Source organism: Euprymna scolopes, chromosome 1 (genome assembly GCF_053919585.1).
Source record: "Euprymna scolopes isolate OS-2025 chromosome 1, ASM5391958v1, whole genome shotgun sequence".
Taxonomy (NCBI): Eukaryota; Metazoa; Mollusca; class Cephalopoda; order Sepiida; family Sepiolidae; genus Euprymna; species Euprymna scolopes.
Window position 1 is genome coordinate 93,138,165 of NC_136482.1, and position 19,827 is coordinate 93,157,991.

Below are 19,827 nucleotides of genomic sequence, written 5' to 3' on the forward strand. Positions count from 1 at the left end.
GGGATGAGAAAAAAAACTATACAAGTTTATACATCCTTGTGGTGGGGTGTTGGGCTACATGGAGCAGTGATGTGGACAGTAAAAAGAAAAGAAGTGTTTTGCTTGTTGAGCTGAACTGGTCAACAGTGCAGCTTGTGCACATGATCTTATGGTGCCAGAATGAAATTAAAAAAAAGAATTTTCAAGCGGTAAATTGACTTTCCTTGTTCATATACAGTCATTTCAAATGAAGATAATGGATACCATATTAAATATTAAGTGGTTATAAATTTGTCCTAACTTTTCGTAAACTAAAATCAGTGTTTTAACAAAAAAATAAATATAAAAAAGATGTAAACATTTATATATTTTACATTTTTTTTTTTTTTTTTTCATATATATATAAGGTTCTCTTTCTGGATTTTGACTATCAATTCCATTGTTCTCTATTAATTTGTTCATGTTTTTTATTTCAGCTAAAGGTTGATAATTATGAATCTCAATTAAAGGCTTCTGAAGAAACCCAAACTGTATACCTAGACCAAATTGAAGAACTGACTCATAAACTTACCCAAGCCGAAAATAAAATTACTTCATATGAAGCCACCAAATTAGAAGAAGGTGCTAAAGTAAGTATAAATTATCAATTGTTGAGTATATATATATTTTTAAGATTAAAGCAAAATGCTTTTTTTTTTCTTTTTTTTTTTAAATGACAATCTGTTATATTTAGAATAGTTGACAGCTGAAAATTTTCAGTGATGTTTCTGACAAAGAGGAAAGATTTTTTTTTTTATCCATTTAACAGATATTGGCTAGTTTTTGATCTTGAAGTAGTACTTTTTTTTTAAACTCAAAAAGATAGATCTGAATGAAGTCTGATAGCAAATCAAAATAAATTTGAATAACAATAATGAAATTAATACCCCTCTTTTTTTTTGTCTAATATTTACAAGGTAAAATTCAATTCAGATCAAAAATGTAAAATTTATACCCCATCAGTAATTTGTGAAAAAAAAAAATGAATTATGATTACAAAAAATGCAAAAATCGAATAAAATTCTTCAACAATAAAAGGACTTAATGGAATTAAAAAAAAAATTGTATTGGTTGGAAAATAATTTTTTTGTAAATTTTTCTGATTAATGATAATTCATATAACTGACAAATCAGTTTTTATTTGTGATGATAATAAATATGGTAGATTTATAAAATCCATTCAGCACAATGTTTTTTTTTTTCTTGTTCAAAATTAGAACAGATATTTAAATTTGTATATAATGATAGAAACAACTGCAACAATATATGCTGATGAAAGAACATGGTTTCTGGACTAGTTTTTAAATTGTAAATGTAGACTATTTTATTTTTAAACATAAAATTTTTAATTAAAAAAAAATGTAAAGATGAGGAATTTAGACATGAAATGAATAAAAGATACAATTTAAATCCATACAGTTCAACTTGAATCTTAAAATAAATCTAATCATTTTCATTTAAATTCTTTGTGTGATAAGTAATAATTATATTTAGTCTTTCAATATTTCAAACCTATTAATAAATTAAAAGTTAGTGTAAAAATTCAGAAAATTAGAGCTTCTTCATCCTGGCATTCTGAAATATAAATCTATATTGAGATGTAAAAGAGAATTAAGTCTCTCGGGTATTACTAACTGAATAAAAAATAAATAATGTAGACATAGATAACCATTTTGCTTTATTTTCTTAGATGACATTAATAAATTATGCTCTTTTTAATTAATGGTACTTAGAATTAAATGTAAAAATAAAGCTCTAATCTTGAAAATAATGTAGTTGAATGATTCATATTAAATTTCCTTATATTTCAAATAATTATAGTTAGTTTGAAATATTAATTTATAACCTAAGGTGTAAATTGTTTGAAAAATATAAAACAATATTAGTAACTGGTTATTTCTCCTTACTTTAAAATTTTGACTTTCAAAATAATTTTGCCTTTAAGTGACTTTAAGTTATTTTTTTATTTTTAACATTTACATAATGATTATTTTAGACTGTTTTACTCCCTCCTTTCAAACTTAAAAGAAAAATTAGTGCCTGTACAATATAATGGTATTTCAAATAAATGCATTTTAGATGAAAAAAAAAACATTATTACATACTTATGTGTCATGCTGAATTAGTAAAAATTTCAAAAATAACAAAATTGATGAGTAGAAAAATAATACAAGTAAAAAAAATATATATATTTTTATTATTATAATTTTATAGTATTGATTTATGTGGAAGAATTTTTTTTAACTCCAGGGGAGGAAAGTGCAATTTATGATTTTGACAAATCGACTATTTCAAAATAGAAAAATAGTCGCCAATTTCTATTTTTTATTTATTTTTTTTTTTTTTTTTTTTAAATAAAAATAAAAAAAATTAGTTCTAGCAGATCTTCTACTCAATCATTTTTGGAATTTTTACTAATTTCGACAAGTTATTACAAAATCATTATTGATAATGAAGAACAGATGTAAGCAAAAAGCAAGAAACTTTGAAAGAGTAATTAAAATTGAACTTATGAAGCTTTCTGAATATTATGAACTTCATTGTAACACTTTAATTAAATAGAAAAAGTAAAAGAAAAAATTTATCTCAATCTGAGAGATGACACTTTTAGAGTTGAAAGGCAATCTCCTCTTTTACTGGAGACATCTAAAGGATTTGGTTTTGTTAGTCGTCAACTATGTTTTTAATACCTTTCAGAATCTTGATTCTTCTAAAGAACTTCCTCCGGTAAGTTTTGTATAGCTTGTCCATTTGAATAAATGACTTTTTTTTATTATTACTCTAATATACATCTTGATAATTTTGCCATCTAAAAGCTGGAAAAATTGTCCTGAAACTTGAAAACAAAATTTACATCGCTCTTTTCATCTCAAGATTTTTTTTCTTTTTACTTTAGTTGCTCTACAAGTCATAAGTGCATGTTATTTTGTGGTTTGTAGTTCCGGAAGTTTTATATAGAAACTATGTTTGTTTTGCTTGTGGATAGATTTACAATAATTTGTATTTGAATATGAAATAAACATCATGGGGATGAGGAATACATCTGAATATCAGAGGTCATTTTAACAAAAATAATCAAAGAATAAATGCACCTGATATCACTTAAATTTTGCTAGATGGCATCCAGAGAATAAGATAACATATCAAGGGGTTTTATTGAGCACACTTGTTTGCTTATAGCACATTTTAAGAATGTTTTCATTTTTATATTTCATCTAATAAATTATAATAATTTTATTAAATTGTCTATATTTATGAAATTTTTATATTTTAATACAGTTACTACATTTTTTGAAAGTTAGTTTTGCCATTGTATTGGATTTGTATGAACAAGCTATTGACAAAATGGAGGAATTTATTTTTATACATTATCTTTTTTTTTTTTTTGCTGTCCATCTGATTGTTGTAAAATAAACCTTATCATTTTATGATTTTGTGTATAATTCATAGAAAAATATGAAGACTTAATTAAAATAATTTTATTACATCTTGCTCAATATCAATCTAGTTACAAAGTATATTAATCTGAAATGTTCCATATTCTTGAATTTTGAGGGATAATAAATTTTCTGGAATATATTAGCTGCTGCTATGCATCTCTAGCAAAATGCTTCTTTAGATTTGAACACTATTGTGTGTTTAGATATACGGAATACGTGTCTAAATGCATTTGTGTATTAATTTTGATTCATGATTCAGTGCGTGCGTGTGCTTTTGTGTGTTGTTTCATAGTCTAATACCAGTAACATGCAATGACTAATTTTTTTTTTTTTTGTTAATAATGAATTCATATAGACAATATATTTTTTAGCTTTAAAGTAAAGTAATATAAATCTTAAATTTCTGTCAACCAGAATTGATTCGGATGATGAAAGCTGGTTATATTTATTTGATTTCCATAAGATATTAAAATTTTATATTTCGAATAAAATATTAATATTCAAGAAAAACAATCTTATCTGCAGAAAAACTAATGAATTGACTTTTTTTTTTGTATATTTGTAATTAAAAATTTTTTAACAATTTCATACTTTAAAAAAATATCATTTTAAATAAATTTGGAATAATACTTTTTATAAAATTTTGAATGTTTGAATTTCAATTTTGAGAAGTGAATCATGGAGATTAATTCTTTTTATAATACTCAATAAATTCAAGATTTTTGTGTATATACTTTTTATTTTTAGCCAGTTTTTAAACATTTTGTATGAGAAGAAATTTAAGTTTATTGAAGGCAGAACAATGCAAGGATGTGATGGATAGGCTCAAACTGACGCAACTTAAGATATAATAGTGGAACCCGCTATTATATCTTAAGTTGCATCAGTTTGAGTCTATCCGTCATATCTCTGCATTGTTCTGCTTTGTATAAACTTAAATTTCTTCTTATATACACATTAAACAATGCTTCAAGCAAACTACTTCAACTTAATTTGTATAATATTGATGCTTTGTTGCATGAAAAGGGCGTGATGTTGGACAGATATATTCATTAATTAATCTAACGCTGCTTTAAGAGCAAAAAAAAGCATACTTTTTGAATATAAATAATGCAAGCTTCTTCAATCGATATTGCTTCAAACAAAATATCATTGCCAACTTCTTAAGCCGGAATCTACCAAAATACTTTTTGTTAGCTTATTTTTAACCTTGAAGTTATATATATATATATGACAAAAGTCTATATTTCAAATTTCAAGATGTTGACCATTTTACCGTTTATTCCTTTAAGTAAGTTGACATGCACAATTCTGTCAACATCTTGAAATTTGAAATATAGACTTTTGTCATTTATTTGTTCAATGCTCTGTAATTACATCAAACTTAATAAATTAAAGAATTGGTATAATTAAAGAAACATTTCCTTATAAATATATATCCTTACAGTGGCTTCATGCCTTGTTTGGAGCGATTTCTATGAAAAAAAGAAAATGTAGAATATTGTTATTATACAACATGCAATTTTCGGAGATCTTGTCATCCGAGATTTCAATTAATATGTATATTCTGTTGGATTGAAATCAATTACAATGGTGGGGCCTCTCTCCATGTAATAGGATATGATCCTCTTCAGAGTATGAAAGTGTAGATTGGCCAAATGGACATCATAGTGGACTGAAGTTGGCTATGTTGTGGTCAAATCCAATTGTATCTATTGGCCTCTATTAATGTGCTAATATTGAACTTGAAATCTCCTGGCTATGGCTAAAACAAATTTTATTCAATCATATATCATGCATAATAGTTATAGTGTTTCAACATTAAATAACTAAAAAAGATTTGTTGCTAAACAGGTAAACCAAACCAAATCATGACAATATGCATGTGTTGATCACTCAAAAACTTTATCTGATCAGGCTTTAATTTTGCATAGCGCTTACTGTCATCATAAAATATCAGACCCATACATCAAATTTTGGAAAATCAGAATTAAAATTTCTATCAAAATTTCGAGCACGACCAAACTTTTCAAAGGTTGTACATAAACAGTGACAAATCCATTCGAGAACTCTGCTGCCATGTCTGGGCATGAGCTGCTAAAAACATCCTATCCTGCCTTGACAGAGTACAAAATAGACTTTGTAGTCTAGTGGGGGGTGCCTTTTTCTCTTCCCTGCAACCTCTCTCCCACAGAATGGACGTTGTGAGCCTGTCTTTGTTTTATCGCTATTTCCATGGCAAGTGCTCATCTGAGCTCCAATCTCTGGTCCCCCCTCGCCAATCTTTCACGAAAAACACCCGTCTAGCTGAAGCCACTGTCAGTAATTTTCCCCACCCTTTATCTGTGCCTAAATCCAAACGTAGATTCCATGAACAAAGCTTCTTTCTTAGAAGTGCATGCCTGTGGAACTCTCTTCCGTTTGCCTGTTTCCCACCTAACTACAACTTGGATGTCTTCAAGTCCAACATAAACGAGTTCCTGATAAACCGCCCCCTTAAGTAAGACACTTTATCAGATCTCCATTACTCACGATTACTACGATATTATCTGATTGCTTACTGTACACGCAATAACCCTTATCCCCGAGTGGCCTCCAGGCCTTGATAAGTGGTGACTTCCTTGTAAAAAAAAAAATAAACTTCAATTGAACTACTGGAAGATTAGGATGGAGATGAATAATATCAAACAATTAAGATCAGCGGTGATTACTTGAACAATGACCAGATTTTCCTGATTATTCCTCTCCCAAATTGTTAGGCGCACTCTTTCCATTCAATGGTCTGTTGCATGATATGATGTATATTTATGCATCTTCATTGACAAGAAGCCATTATTTTGATACATTAATCAACCATTGCAGCCTTGTCTGCATGTGTTTGCCAATGTTAAAAACATAGTTCCTATTTACAATGCCTCCCCACGGGACAGAATTAGACACCAGGGTCGTTTTTTTAACATGGAGTAAAAGGAACAAAAATTTAAAATTGTCTTGGTCGTGAAGGACTTCTCCACTGACAGAACACGAAATTTAAGTGCAGCATCTGAAGAACAGATACTACACTGTGATCTCAGCCCAAAGGCCAATGTTAAAAACATAGTTGTTCATCAGAGGGAACAACATTCCTCTCATCAGAAGGAAACTTTGATGGTTCAACCACATGCTCTGCCACAATTTGTAGATCCTGACATGTGACGTAATATCTCCAAAGCCTTTATGTGCTTGGTGAAAAAAAAAAAAAAATTGGCAATAAGCTGATGCTGTAGATCTTAGTTGTCAAAACAGATCTTGAACTCATTTGAATTGCAAGTGAATTGTAATTGCAATCCAGGAAACTCGGTCATCAAATCTGATTTGCAATCATATGGGATTTTATTAAATAATCAGTCAGTTCACAACCATCATGTGACAAAAACAAAAAAAATAATTTTTTTGTTTTTGTCTTTATAATAGGCTGACATTCTGATTTAATGCAAGAAAACTTTACTTTTAACATAAAACTTAAAAAGAAATATTTATCTACCATTGTTAAAAGTAATTAATCTTTATGGTATTGCTTTTTTAACATGATTTTAAAATATGAATTACAGTCTTATGTAAATATATTTACTTTTATTGCTTTAGTTGTAAAAATACATTTTCCCTACAATACACAATGTTAATGGTGAGATATTTGTCTTGTGTATTTACTGTGTCTGCTTTTTACTAACTATTTTTAAGAATAAGAAATCAATGTTGATTAATTTGTGGAGAGAATTTTTTGTGTTTTAATGATTTCCACTAACACTTGAGTTTGAATGTGAAAATTTAAAATGGAAAGCTTTGGAATATCAAATGTGAACATAGGATGTGAAAAATGAATGATTTGTATCTGAATTGTATGAGAATTGATTTTCTTGCTGTGTTCAAAATGTGTACTTTGAAAGCCATTGGAAATATGATCGGTTTACTACATGCACAATTGAAATTGATGTTTTTGCAAAAGTAGTTTTAATTTAGTTATCTACTAATTACATTATAGTAAATTTTGAAGCAAGATAAATACTAAATAACATCAATTTTACAAAATGATTTGGATATTTTTATGTTTATTTATTTTTTTTCTTAAATGAGTTTTATGATCTGGATCAATTGGACTATTGTTCTCATCTTTAACGTTATTATCACAACAGTTTAGCCGATGTTATCTCTGGCCTTCAGTTATGCCTTGTTGAACTGTACAAAATTTCAAACGACCATTTATTTAATCCACTGGGATATATTGTTCTCATTCCATCGGTTATTATGGGGGTAGAAGTCTTCAATAATTTTATTTTATTTTTCGTTTTATAGTTCAACTAGCAGTTCAGCCCGGCTTTGCTCGGGCCCTATGTACTGTTCACAACTTGCCCTACGTGTGAATACACTTTATGTAAGATTTCAAATGTTTAGACCAAAATTTGTCTGAGTAATTTTGTAGAGACCACAGAGGTCAATTTTTTTTTTTAACTTTGACCCCTTTAACATTATTTTGGTCTCAAATCAAAATGTCCAAGTTACCTACATCTAAAATTTCAAGTTTTTAGATCCAAAATTGGTGGAGGAATTTGGTAGAATCTGCAAAGGTCAACTCTTTTGGCTGCCAAATCTCCCCCCCCCCCAAAAAAAACTGATTAAAATGCTTGCCGCATGTCTGAATACCCGTTATGTATAAATTTCAAATGTTTAGACCCAAAATTGGCTGAGTAGTTTGCTAGACACCACAATGGGAGTGTAGTTTTTGTTTAAATATTCGTTGGTAAATTGATTTGCACTGGATAGGGTTATTTTTTTTTATCATTAGAAACATTAGAAACCATTATCAGAAATAAGTATTTGTGTATTCAATCCCCCCCCCCCCAAAAAAAAAAAAAAACGGGTAAATTTAATTTGCTTGTAAAGATGTAATGGAAAAAAATATTTTTTTTTTATTTTTTTTTTTTTAAATTTGTCAAAGTTAATTTTTTTTTTTACTCCCCCCCCCCATCTTAAAAACAATCCTTAAAGCATAAGGAGTAACTGATGGAGAATTGGGCAGGAAGGTGTTTGTTCACATCATATTTAAATTTTTGTATGCTGCTAGTCATGAGAGTAGGAAAGTAGTCAGTAAAAAAAAAGCTCTGAATAGAAAATAGTCTATCAGGCCTCTATAATGAAAAAGTAAGATTTTGCTGCTGGTTTGGTGGTATTTTCGTTGAAAGTGTATGTGCAGTAACTTCAGCAACACAGTGGTGATGCAATGGACTTTAGTTTGGCAGGAAATATGGAAACCTTTAAGGTTAGAAATTTATTTAATTTGTAAGAAATCACTATAAATTGTGTGGGATTTTTCGTAGAAATGTTATTCTTAGATAAAGTCAGTTTGAAAATGCGTGTTCTATTTTGTTTATAAAAGTGTGGCAGTTGAATTGTATCGGATACACTTTCAAGCTAAACTTATTTCTTTCAGCTAATGACATGATTGAGGTAGTAAATTTATGCATGATCTCTTGGCAAGTATTTTCAAAATATGTTCACTAGTTACCAAAAATTTGGTTGCTGAAGATCGTCGTCTTTTTTTTTTTCTTATGCTTACAAAAATTACATTGCAATTATACTATCAAAATATCAAATAATTGTTTTGTTTTTGTTTTTTATTGTTTTTGGACACTCCTAAAGTTGTTTTCGTCCCCCCCCTCTCTCTTCAGTCATTGAAGTTTTCACATTCTGGCAATTATTTTATCTTTTCTATATACGATTCCATTAAATCTATTTTATAATGTATTTCAGACCAGTCAAGTCAGTGTAGAACTTGCTGAAAAAAATGCAAAGGTTGCTCAATTAGAAGAGACTCTTTACCAACAACAGAAAGAAATGAAACAAGTGGAAGAGAGATTATATGAAGTGGTAAGTTGACCATTTCTTCTAGCTTTTGCTATGACTTTTTATTTACTTTTCTTTAAATTTGAATTTTTATATCTGCCATGATGTCCATGGTGACTATTATTGCCTGGCCTTCTGCTCAGTTGTTCACGCGTCTGCCTCATATGTTTGCTTCATTTTTTTTTCATTGCATCTGACGCCGCATGACAAGTTTGTTTGACTATTCTTCTCTTTCTTTTTCATTCCTTTCTCTTTCTTCTAAACACTCAGATTTCTTTAGGTTTTAACATGATTGCAAACTAAACATTTTTCATTCTTCTTGTTTACTGGCCAAACATTTCATTCACTTGTATGTTATTTGTTAATATATTTGTCACATTAAAAAAAATGACAAAACTCTTGCATGCTATAAAAAATATAAAATTTAGTGAAGTTTAAAATAAATTAATGGTTGCTTACTCTAATTTTTAATGACTTCAATGATTGGAATGATTCCAACTAAATACTCTAATTTCTATTAAAAAAAAAAAAGAAAAAAAAAACTATTTGTTTTGAAAACAAACAGCAATTTTGAGGGGTTTTAAGTTTAAATGGAAGCAATTTCAATAGGATAACTTTTTTTTTTCCTTGCCAAGATTTAAAAATGTTTTGTACTTAAAAACAGTTGTTATACGTGAGGACAAGAAAAAACTTAAAAAGGTAAAATTTATGATACATAATTGGGAATACTAATCACAATTATTTTGGTGCAAATATAGCATGGTGATATTTGTTTTGGGTTTTTATTACAATTCGTGGAATCATATTAAATTGTATTGGAATTGTATTGGAATTGTAATTTTTCTAAACTTTTCTGCACAAATTTTGTCATTCAATATTTCATATTTACAAATCTGTTCTCTATACTGAGCAGATTTTATAACTTTGAAGCATTGTGAGCTACACGTTATTATTAGTATGAAAACTTGGATCAAATGTATGTGGGGACACATTAGAATGAACAATGAAAAACAACACATTTTGCTTGAATACATTTTTTTTTCCCCACTGAATTATCATTACAGTATTTTTTAAAAAGTTTGATTTACAAAATGTTTTACTAATCTATATATCTATAAAAGTGTGTGTGTCTGTCTGTATACATTTCCCTACGCAATAACTCTGTCAATTTTCAGTCTACAGACTGGAAATTTGATATACAGGGTACTGAGATTTGGGAAAATTTTTGTAATCCGTTTTTAGCCAGAAATTTGGCTGTTAAGGGGTCAAAGTTCAACGATTTGACCTTTGAGAACTCTACCAAACACCTACGCAAATTTTGGGTATAAACACTTGAAATTTTAGATATATGTTCCTTGGACATGGATCTAACTTAATAACTTGATTTGAGCCTAAAACAATAAATATTAAAGGGTCATAATTAAAAAAAAATTGACCTCTGCAGTCTCTACCAAATTACTCAGACAATTTCTGGTCTAAACATTTGAAATTTTACATAAAGGGTATTCAGAGATAGGGCAAGCTTTTTAATTGGTTTGGGTTGAAAATTTGAGCTACCAATATATAAATGTATGTATGTATGTTTGCATGTCTGCCTAAAGCTTTTGATAGAGGTGATGGATTTTCACAAGATCAGTATCATTTTGAAGCTCGACCCTTCAGACAACAAATACCAAAAAATTGGCTAAAAACATAAATTTCTTCACCCTCAACTGGGCACTTTTCTACAGGGAGGGGTCGCTTTTTTCGCCAATATTTTCGAAAGTCACCCCTCTTTTCGATTGTCTAGCCTTAATCTAAACCTACGTCACTTCCGGTTTGACGGTGGTCGTAACAGCAAAGACGTCACGCTAGTAACCTAAAAAAATACATAGTTTTATTTAAAACATTTTGTGTCATCAACATTTTTTAATTAAAAAAAGAAACAGCTTTATTAACTAAATGTTTTGTAATTAATTTTTGATAGTTTTTAACATTTTTTTTTAATTAGTTTTATATTACAAAACTTAAGTAAAATGTATAAACAAACAAAAGAAACATTTAATTTAAAATGTTTGTATAGAAATGTCACATAGTTTGAAAGATATTTTTAAAAAATATTTGACTGTATTAAAGATGTTTTTAAATGATAATTTCTCCCCCCCCCCCAAAAAAAAAAACCTGTAAAAATCTTTATCATAAACTATAAACCAGAAAGTTTTAAAAAATCGGTTTTAAGACAAAATCTCTCCTTTTTAGTAGCTGTTCGTTCTGGGGTGCCACAAATCAATTTGATCTTCAATTTTACATCTTTTCTAATACACTTGTTCCATAAATATAGTTTACTTCTGAGATTTTACATGAAATCCATAAGACCAAATTTGTTTTGTTTTCTAATGTACTTGCTAGTAACAATGTTGTTTGCTACCAAGTGCACATTTCATTTTGGTTTTCACATAAAGATTGACATTTGGTGCCAACTACAGTTTTGGGGTTGTTTTTTTTTTTTTGTTTTGTTTTTTTTTTTCTTCACTACCTTAATCATTTTTTCCAGTGACCTAATAAAAATGCTTATCTGTAATATAATGTATATTTTATAAACTTTATTTAATTTTCCAAATATATTTCCTGTTTTTGTCCTCATTTCATTTGGTGAATCAATAAAGATTACTGAAAGATTATTTGATACAAGCAAAACAAAATCTTAAACTGTCATTAAATCAGGCTTACAACTTTTAGTCAGTTCTATCAACCGAGGTTGAACAAATCGTAATATAAACAGTTGTAGAGGTTCAAATGATGTCTTTAATCAAAAAAAAAAAAAAAAAAAGAAAAAAGAAACTTAAAGAAAGTCAAATAATGCAGTAGTTCAGGGTTTTTCAAGCTGCAGAGTGATGCTAAAATCAATCAGGATATAGTTGAGTTTGTGTACTTTGTTGAGATGATGATGTTAGGTTATTTCAAGTAACTTCCAAAAAGCCAATTTCCAGTTTTTTTATTTTATAATAAATCTGAAACCATATTTCTATTTGTTGGTTTATGATTTGAGTTTTTTCACATTAGCATCCTTCTTGGTTGATAGCTCAAAGGGTTTCACACAGCAAATGACTGAACATCAAACCCCTAGTGTTTATACTTTCTCAGTTCCAACTAAGATGGGTTGATCATATCTATGACATGCTAGAGCACAAGCTGATTTTCTAAACCTTTCATAATGAATCTGCCACTAGAATAAGATCAGTAGAAGACTGGTGTCAAAAATTGACCATATAAGCTTTTCCTTGAAAAAAGAAAAAAAAAAAAAAAAAAAAGACCTCAAACCACAAGATCTAACTTGCTATTGTGCAACCTGGTGAGAAGCATGCTGAAGGAGTTCCAAGGATATGAGTGCTTAACTATCTGTCCATACTGAAAGATGACCCTTACATTTGTGACGTCTCTGGTCCAAGAATTAAGCCTCTCTAAATCTAAAAAAAGTTTTAACAAGTTGATTCAAGAGACTATCCTATCCACCTGATTTTGAGAAGTGTCATCATTGTTGATTTTTTTTTTCATTATATATATATATATATAGATTAGAGCCAGCTAAAATGTTCAGCTGTAAATGCTTAATAGTTTTTCTAATACAAAATCTATCCCTCGACACTAACGCCCAAGTCCATGTATTTGGTGATTTTAATGTTCACCACAAAAAACTGGTTGGGATTCTCTACTCACACAGATGCAGCGGGCAGCACAACACATAGTTTTGCTATATCTCACTCCCTATCACAAATAGTTACGTTTCCAACCCGTTTCCCTGACCAGCAAGAACAACAAACATCACTTCTAGATCGCAGATACCCTCGACAAACCCGACAGGCAGCTAAATCCCACCCCCACACAGTAGAGATCCCTAGATGTAAAAGATCTTTCTACTCCAGTAGTTTCTTCCCCAGAACCGCTAGACTCTGGAATTCCATTCCAGGATCCTGCTTCCCTAACTGTATTGACATGCAGAAGTTCAAGTGCAACGTGAACCGACATCTTGCTGCCCAAATCCCTACATAGTGCCCCAGTAGTTGCTGACCCTGATAGTAGCTCCCTACACCAAAGTGGCAATGTGCCTTGTTTGGGGTGAAAATGTAATAAAAAAAATTTAATAAAAAAAAAAATTCATCAATTATTTTTAGCAAACATTGGGCCATGTTCTTAAAAATGTATTTTGAATTGATTATATCAAATACATCTTTAATACTATCAATATTTTACTTTTGATTAGTGATATTATAGTAGGAGGAAGAATCTTCTCTCACAGTCCTATTCCTGTTAGTTATTAATTTATGGAACTAATTTTAATATACTTTTTAGTGATTCATCAGTATTCATATTTCGAGCTAATTGACATAGATTTGACCAATCATTGCATTTCATCAAAATGGCAGAATTTGAACATCATTTGACCTAATTACATATTGAATTATTAATTTTAAATTGTGTAAAATAAGACAAAATTTTATTAAAAGAAAAAATAATAATAAAGAGTTACCTTAAACAAATTATGAAACTTTTAAATTGTCTATTAGAAAGTAATTTCTAACTTTTTTTTGAAGGGAAAACAAGATACTATTGTAGAATAAAAATATACTCAACAAAAGTTCAATATTTTTACATTTAAATTTTTTATAATCTCTAGATTAATAAAAGTATAGATGTGATGCAATGCTAATTGTCGTGGGTGGAGCAGCTAAATATTATCATTACTTTTCTTAATTAAAATGCTGCTTACCTTTTAAGAATTTCTATTACAACAGTACCTTAACATCAATAGTTATAATTTTATGAGTTTAATAAATTTCTGGACTAAACATTGTATTTAAGTGATTCTTAAACCTTTAAATTGTTAATTGGTAACTTGTTTTCAGCTAGAATAAAGGTTCATAGGCAAAAGTTGGTTCATCTGTATTCCTAAACTAGTTGTTATAATTTTAGAAAAGAATCCAACTGTATATACATTTAAAAACATAAAATGTTTCCTTTTCCAAAGAATAACATTGTTTTGGCAGGTGAATACAATATGGTTGTAGAACCAAAAACTCAGCGATTAATAATTTTAGTACAAAGCACAAATGTAATTAACTTTAACTTTATAAATCATATATTTAGGGGGGGGGTATTTTAAAGTGAAACAAAAAAATCAAAGTAATGAATTCTGGTCGATGTCAAATAGATATAATTAGTAATTTATAAGAACTCTTCCTCCTCTTCTTATCCTACTACTACTATTTATAACATTTTCTTCTAACGATCATATAAAGTTTCAATCTGCTTTTAATTTGCATATTTTTCAAATTGCTAACTACAATCGAGAATAATTCTTTTTAAATGAGTTTTTGAAGAGAATATTTGACTAATTATTTTAGTTCTTTCAATATTTCTCTTATATTGTAGTTTAATATTTAATAAAATATTGACTTATTATTGTGCAGATATTAACTCTGGGCCTTTGTAATGATTTCAGTAATTCTTGCATAAAATCTTTCATTTTGCTCTTTTTCAATATTTAAAAAATATTTAACTTTCCAAGGTGTAGGTAACTCGATATATAAGTGTCATCTGTGAAATATATTGAAAATTTTTATATTAATGCTTTAAAATAATCTGAACTAATGATTATATTTAATTTAAAATATATTGTATTTGCTTAATCATACCTTCATATAAAATATATCCTCATATTTTGTAACTAAGAAACCACACCAAATTTGGTATATTGTATTTTTTAAAAAAACTTTGGAAAATAGTTGGTTCAATGATAATCTGTTTCATTTACATTTTGAGTTTTCTTTGAGGAAATTTATTTTTTCATTGAAAATATTATATGTATATTATAGTGTATATTATATAGAGGTAATTAAATTGTGCACAGCAACCACTTTAATCTACAACAAATCTTTGAGTAGTTCAAAGATAAATTATTGTGATGAGTCATTTTGTTACAAGATTTGACCTAAATGACCTCATGGGAATTTTGCAATATTCAAAGGTCTTGCTGATATTTTTGCATTAATATATTTTCTATAATGAACAGAAAATCTGGATTTTTTTTTACTTTTTTGTACTTGTTTTTTTTTTTTTTTTTTTTTTTTTTTCATTAATGGTTAAACACTGATTAATGATAAAACACTTTTTTTTTTTTAGACATACAAATAACCGTTCCTGAGAAAAATATTAAACTACTTTTTTTCTTTTCTTTTTTCAAATAAATATATTTGCATTAAAATGCAAATATATTTATTTGAAAATATATATATATTTACATGGAAGTCACCATTTACCAAGGCCCGGAGGCCACTCGGGGATAAGGGTTATTGCGTGTACAGTAATCAATGGGACAATATCGTATTAATCGTTAGTAATGGAGATCTGATAAAGTGTCTTAAGGGGGCGGTTTATCAGGAACTTGTTTATGCTGGACTTGAAGATATCCAAGTTGTAGTCAGGTGAAATATATATAGAATATTCATAGAACTTGTTTCAAATTATAATATTCTGATTTTAATATATTTTTTAATATTTTAAACAAAACAGATAAAAAGTTAACGTTGATTGTTTCTTTACTTGAACTATTAATATTAAGTAATAAACTAAAAAAAAAAAGTAAAAGTGCAAATCCAAGCTTTAAAACAGAACCTTTATTCTAGCTGAAAGATGTTCAGTCTGATCAGCTACTGTATGAGCTATATACAACAGGTTGGTTATGTAATAATAAAGCAAAGCCTTGATAAATGTAATATATTGCTGTTGTAATTTTTGAGCATCATACATTCTGTATGAATCGGATGATTATTGTTGGCATTTGTTTCCTTGATGTTTTTCTAGTTAGAATTAAGACATCAGGTACTTACAGGAAGGACCGCGTGAAGGTCCCCAACATTTCTAAGTGAAAATGTTTCTGTGGAACGAACTGCCATCTCCCTGTTGCTGTCTTTATTGTTTATTATTGAAATGTTATCATTGTAAGATAATTTTGAATGGGATACAATTTTATTTCATAAAGTGAGTAGAAATATGTTTTAGAATATGGGTCAAGTTTTCAAAAAGAAACTGTAGAATCGGAATAAAATATTGAGTTTGTAGGCCATATGCTATCGATGACAATTTATATTAAAGAAATGGGCTCTTATATATTATAGAGACAAGGTTGTGATTGACAGGGTTTAGCACCAAGCTCACCTGTGGCCCCATATCTTAAAAAAGAGAAAAAAAGGTATGTGATTGACTAGTTTAAAACAAAGGTGTTTAAAGAGATATTGGTTACATAGTGAATAGAAATACTTTTATTTTTCTTGTAAAGAACATGGGTCAAATTTTCACAAAGGAAATGGAAGAATCAGAATGCCGAGTGTGTAATTTGTATGTTATCAATGACAATAGATGCAAACTAGACAGGTTCTTTGATATTATAGCGATGTATGGTCTTGGACATTTTCTTTTCTTTTTTTTGCAGGGAGTAGAGGGTAAACTATTGAATGCTAATATGAAATAATTGATTGCAGGATATTTAAATATTTTAGTCATTGATTTTTTTTTTATCAGTATGAATAAAATATCCTTTTTTAAGTAATGAGAATCATCAAATTTTCTGACCAAGTTGTTCATTTACAACTGAATGAGAATACCAAAATACAACTGAAATTTAATATATTTTCCATTCAACAATCAATTAACACTAAAATTATACAATGAAATAAGTTTCTGTTGCCTATTTCAGATGATTTTGTTTGATTTTTTTTTTTTTTTTTTAAGGGGGTGGATAGTTATAATTTACATTGGTCTTCTTCAGATTTGTCATTATCAGTATTTATGCTAGTGTATCTTCCAACTTTCTTCAGATGTATTGTCCATTTACGGAGATTTTTTAATATTTAAATATAATTGTTGTCAATTATTTATGTATGTAGACATTTTTTTTTTTTTTACATACCCCCCCCTAAAAAAAAACAATGAAAATAATTTTAGAAGTAGTTAGATAACAATATAAACTAATGCTTATTAATTTATTACACTTAAATTAATAATTTAGTCTTATATATATATATATATATATATATTTCTTTTACTTATGATTGGAGAAGCAATAATTATCTTATGCTATATTTAAACAGTAGTTAAAACTTTATCTTTTGTATTAATTGAGCTGGTGTTGCCAAAGTTCAGCCAGACAGTTTGTATATGTCAGTTTGTGTAAGTCATATATATTCAGTTATTTTTTTAATTATTTATTTTTTTTAAGAACTTCACAATTCCTTGGCTTTCCAAAGCATGTTTATCCTATCTTTCCTCTTCAATCACTAACAACCATTTTAATAAAGTGTAACTTTTCTTTAAATAAATTCTATCCGATTCCAATACAAGGTTCTTAACCATCCACTTCTTTTTTTTACACATATCTGTCTCTTTATGTTTTAAGAACCAAAAGCTGTTAACTTTAATTGCACATGAGTACTTGTATATAAATTATGCCTCTAATATCTATTTGTATGTAAACTTCACCTATGTAAAATCGATGCATGTATGTTACATTTTTTATTAATAGTTCCTTAAATTTTAATTCAAAACTTTTGTCTGAATATTTAAATTTGCAATCTAAGAATCCCTAAGCAATTAGTTTTCTTAGAATGATAGCAACTCTTCCTTCCTTCTCTTCCTATTCTTCCTTCTATTCTTTCCTATCATTCTTTGTTTTTGTCATGCATGACTTCCAACCTTCCTATGTATGGTGCATGGAGAAGACTACACACTCCTGACTGTAGACTTTTCTTGTTTAGCAATCTGGCTTGCTGGACCTTCAACATCTGTTCGAAGCTGATGAGTCGTCGAACGAATTATAACATTACTAACCATTGGATAGTAGATGAGGAGAGGTAAGGGACAGACCAATGGAAAGTCTTGTTGGAATTTTACTTTATTTTATTTTATTCTTGCTTTTCATTCCTTGGCCTTTTCCCAATAAAGCTTGTGCTGCTGGCTCTACTCACTAAAATAACAGATTAAAATCGGTTAACAAGACAACTAAAATATTTCCTTTTGAAAAGGATTAATATAAAGATTATTCTGATATCTTTAATTTCTCATCTCCAGTTTTTGCATTTCTGAAAGTAAGATTCTTACCAAATATACTGTCTTTTGAGGGTGTAATGAAATAATTTTATAGAAGTGGAAATTTTTTAGATTAAAATATTAACTGATTCTTGAAAGTGTACCTGCAAAACGTTTTTTTTTTTTTTTTTTTTTTTTTTTTTCATTTTATTTTTATTTATTTTTTTTCATTTTATTTTTATTTTTTTCATTTTATTTTTATTTTTTTTAGTCATTTAAAATGGTGATTTATTTTTTTTTTAAAGTTTGAACAGTTTTGGTAGAAAACCTAACTTTTATCTTGATTGAATCTTCATGCCATCAATTCAATTAAGATTTTTCATCTGAAAGTGTATATATTTGTTATCTAAAATAATTGGCATTTATTTTAATTTTCTTTGAAAAATAAAGAACGATAATTGTATTTTCTGCAGGTATCTTTGATTTGGTTTTGCATTTCTACTTGCATTTAAAAAGAAAAATCATATTCTATTTTTTTTTTTTTTTTTTTATATAATAGTTTTGATAACACGGCTTTCCGAGTGTCTTTGGTTCTTTTGACAGAAAGTTTACTTCCAACCAGATCAACTTTGTCAGAATTCTTCAATGAATCGTTTCAGGATAAGCAAATTACTTATAATTGCATCTCTAATTGTCTTCATGGGTTTCATATCTCATCTCTTGTGACCTGTCCCTTACGATTATTAAGGTATAGTGATCACAGGCTACCAATAATGATGGCAGCATTGTTGAACATTTCATTTCTAAAATGATATTGGAATGTCATACCGGGATGACCTGATGTATAAACAATCATACAAATTTAGAAATATGCATTTTCCACAAGAGGAACCTCCAATTTATATTAATTACTAATTCGTGAATGTGATTGAAAATAAAGACATTTTAATTTAATTCTATGGTATATGTACATTTTCAACATATGTACAAATGCCAGCCATGATTAATGCACAAGTAAGTTTGGAGAAATAACTCTTTACAGAAACAAAATGTACATAAACATAGCTTAAAATACATAAGTACATAAACATAGCTTAAATACAGCTTAAAACTAAATGTATAAATTAATTCATTAAACAATTAAATATAAAATTAAGTATACATGCAAGGTATTTTGAATATATTATTATGTACATTTAAAGTAAATTCATTGAAAGTTTTATAACTGTAACCAGGATTGTTTTGACATCCTAAAACTAGAAAGAAAATATTTATGAAGAATGTTAAAGTTGGTAGATTTGATTTTTACTGGTTCCCATTGTTAACCAGATGCTATGATACTGAAGACAGAAATATATACCAAAGATGTGCAGACAGTTTCAAGTTATCTGGTATTATACATCTATTAGTGTTATTTGATTGATAATAG

General features: G+C 28.4%; 1 protein-coding gene across 25 annotated transcripts in view; it reads left to right on the forward strand.

Moving 5' to 3' along the window:
* LOC145246641 (uncharacterized) overlaps nt 1-19,827 on the forward strand; it is a 370,950-nt gene that overhangs the window by 258,486 nt on the left and 92,637 nt on the right. For all 25 annotated transcript variants that reach the window (XM_080108757.1, XM_080108775.1, XM_080109282.1 and 22 more), the window contains 2 exons: nt 456-608; nt 9,246-9,362. In XM_080108757.1, the coding sequence (XP_079964883.1) occupies nt 456-608; nt 9,246-9,362 (270 nt within the window). The remainder of the gene's footprint in view (nt 1-455; nt 609-9,245; nt 9,363-19,827) is intronic.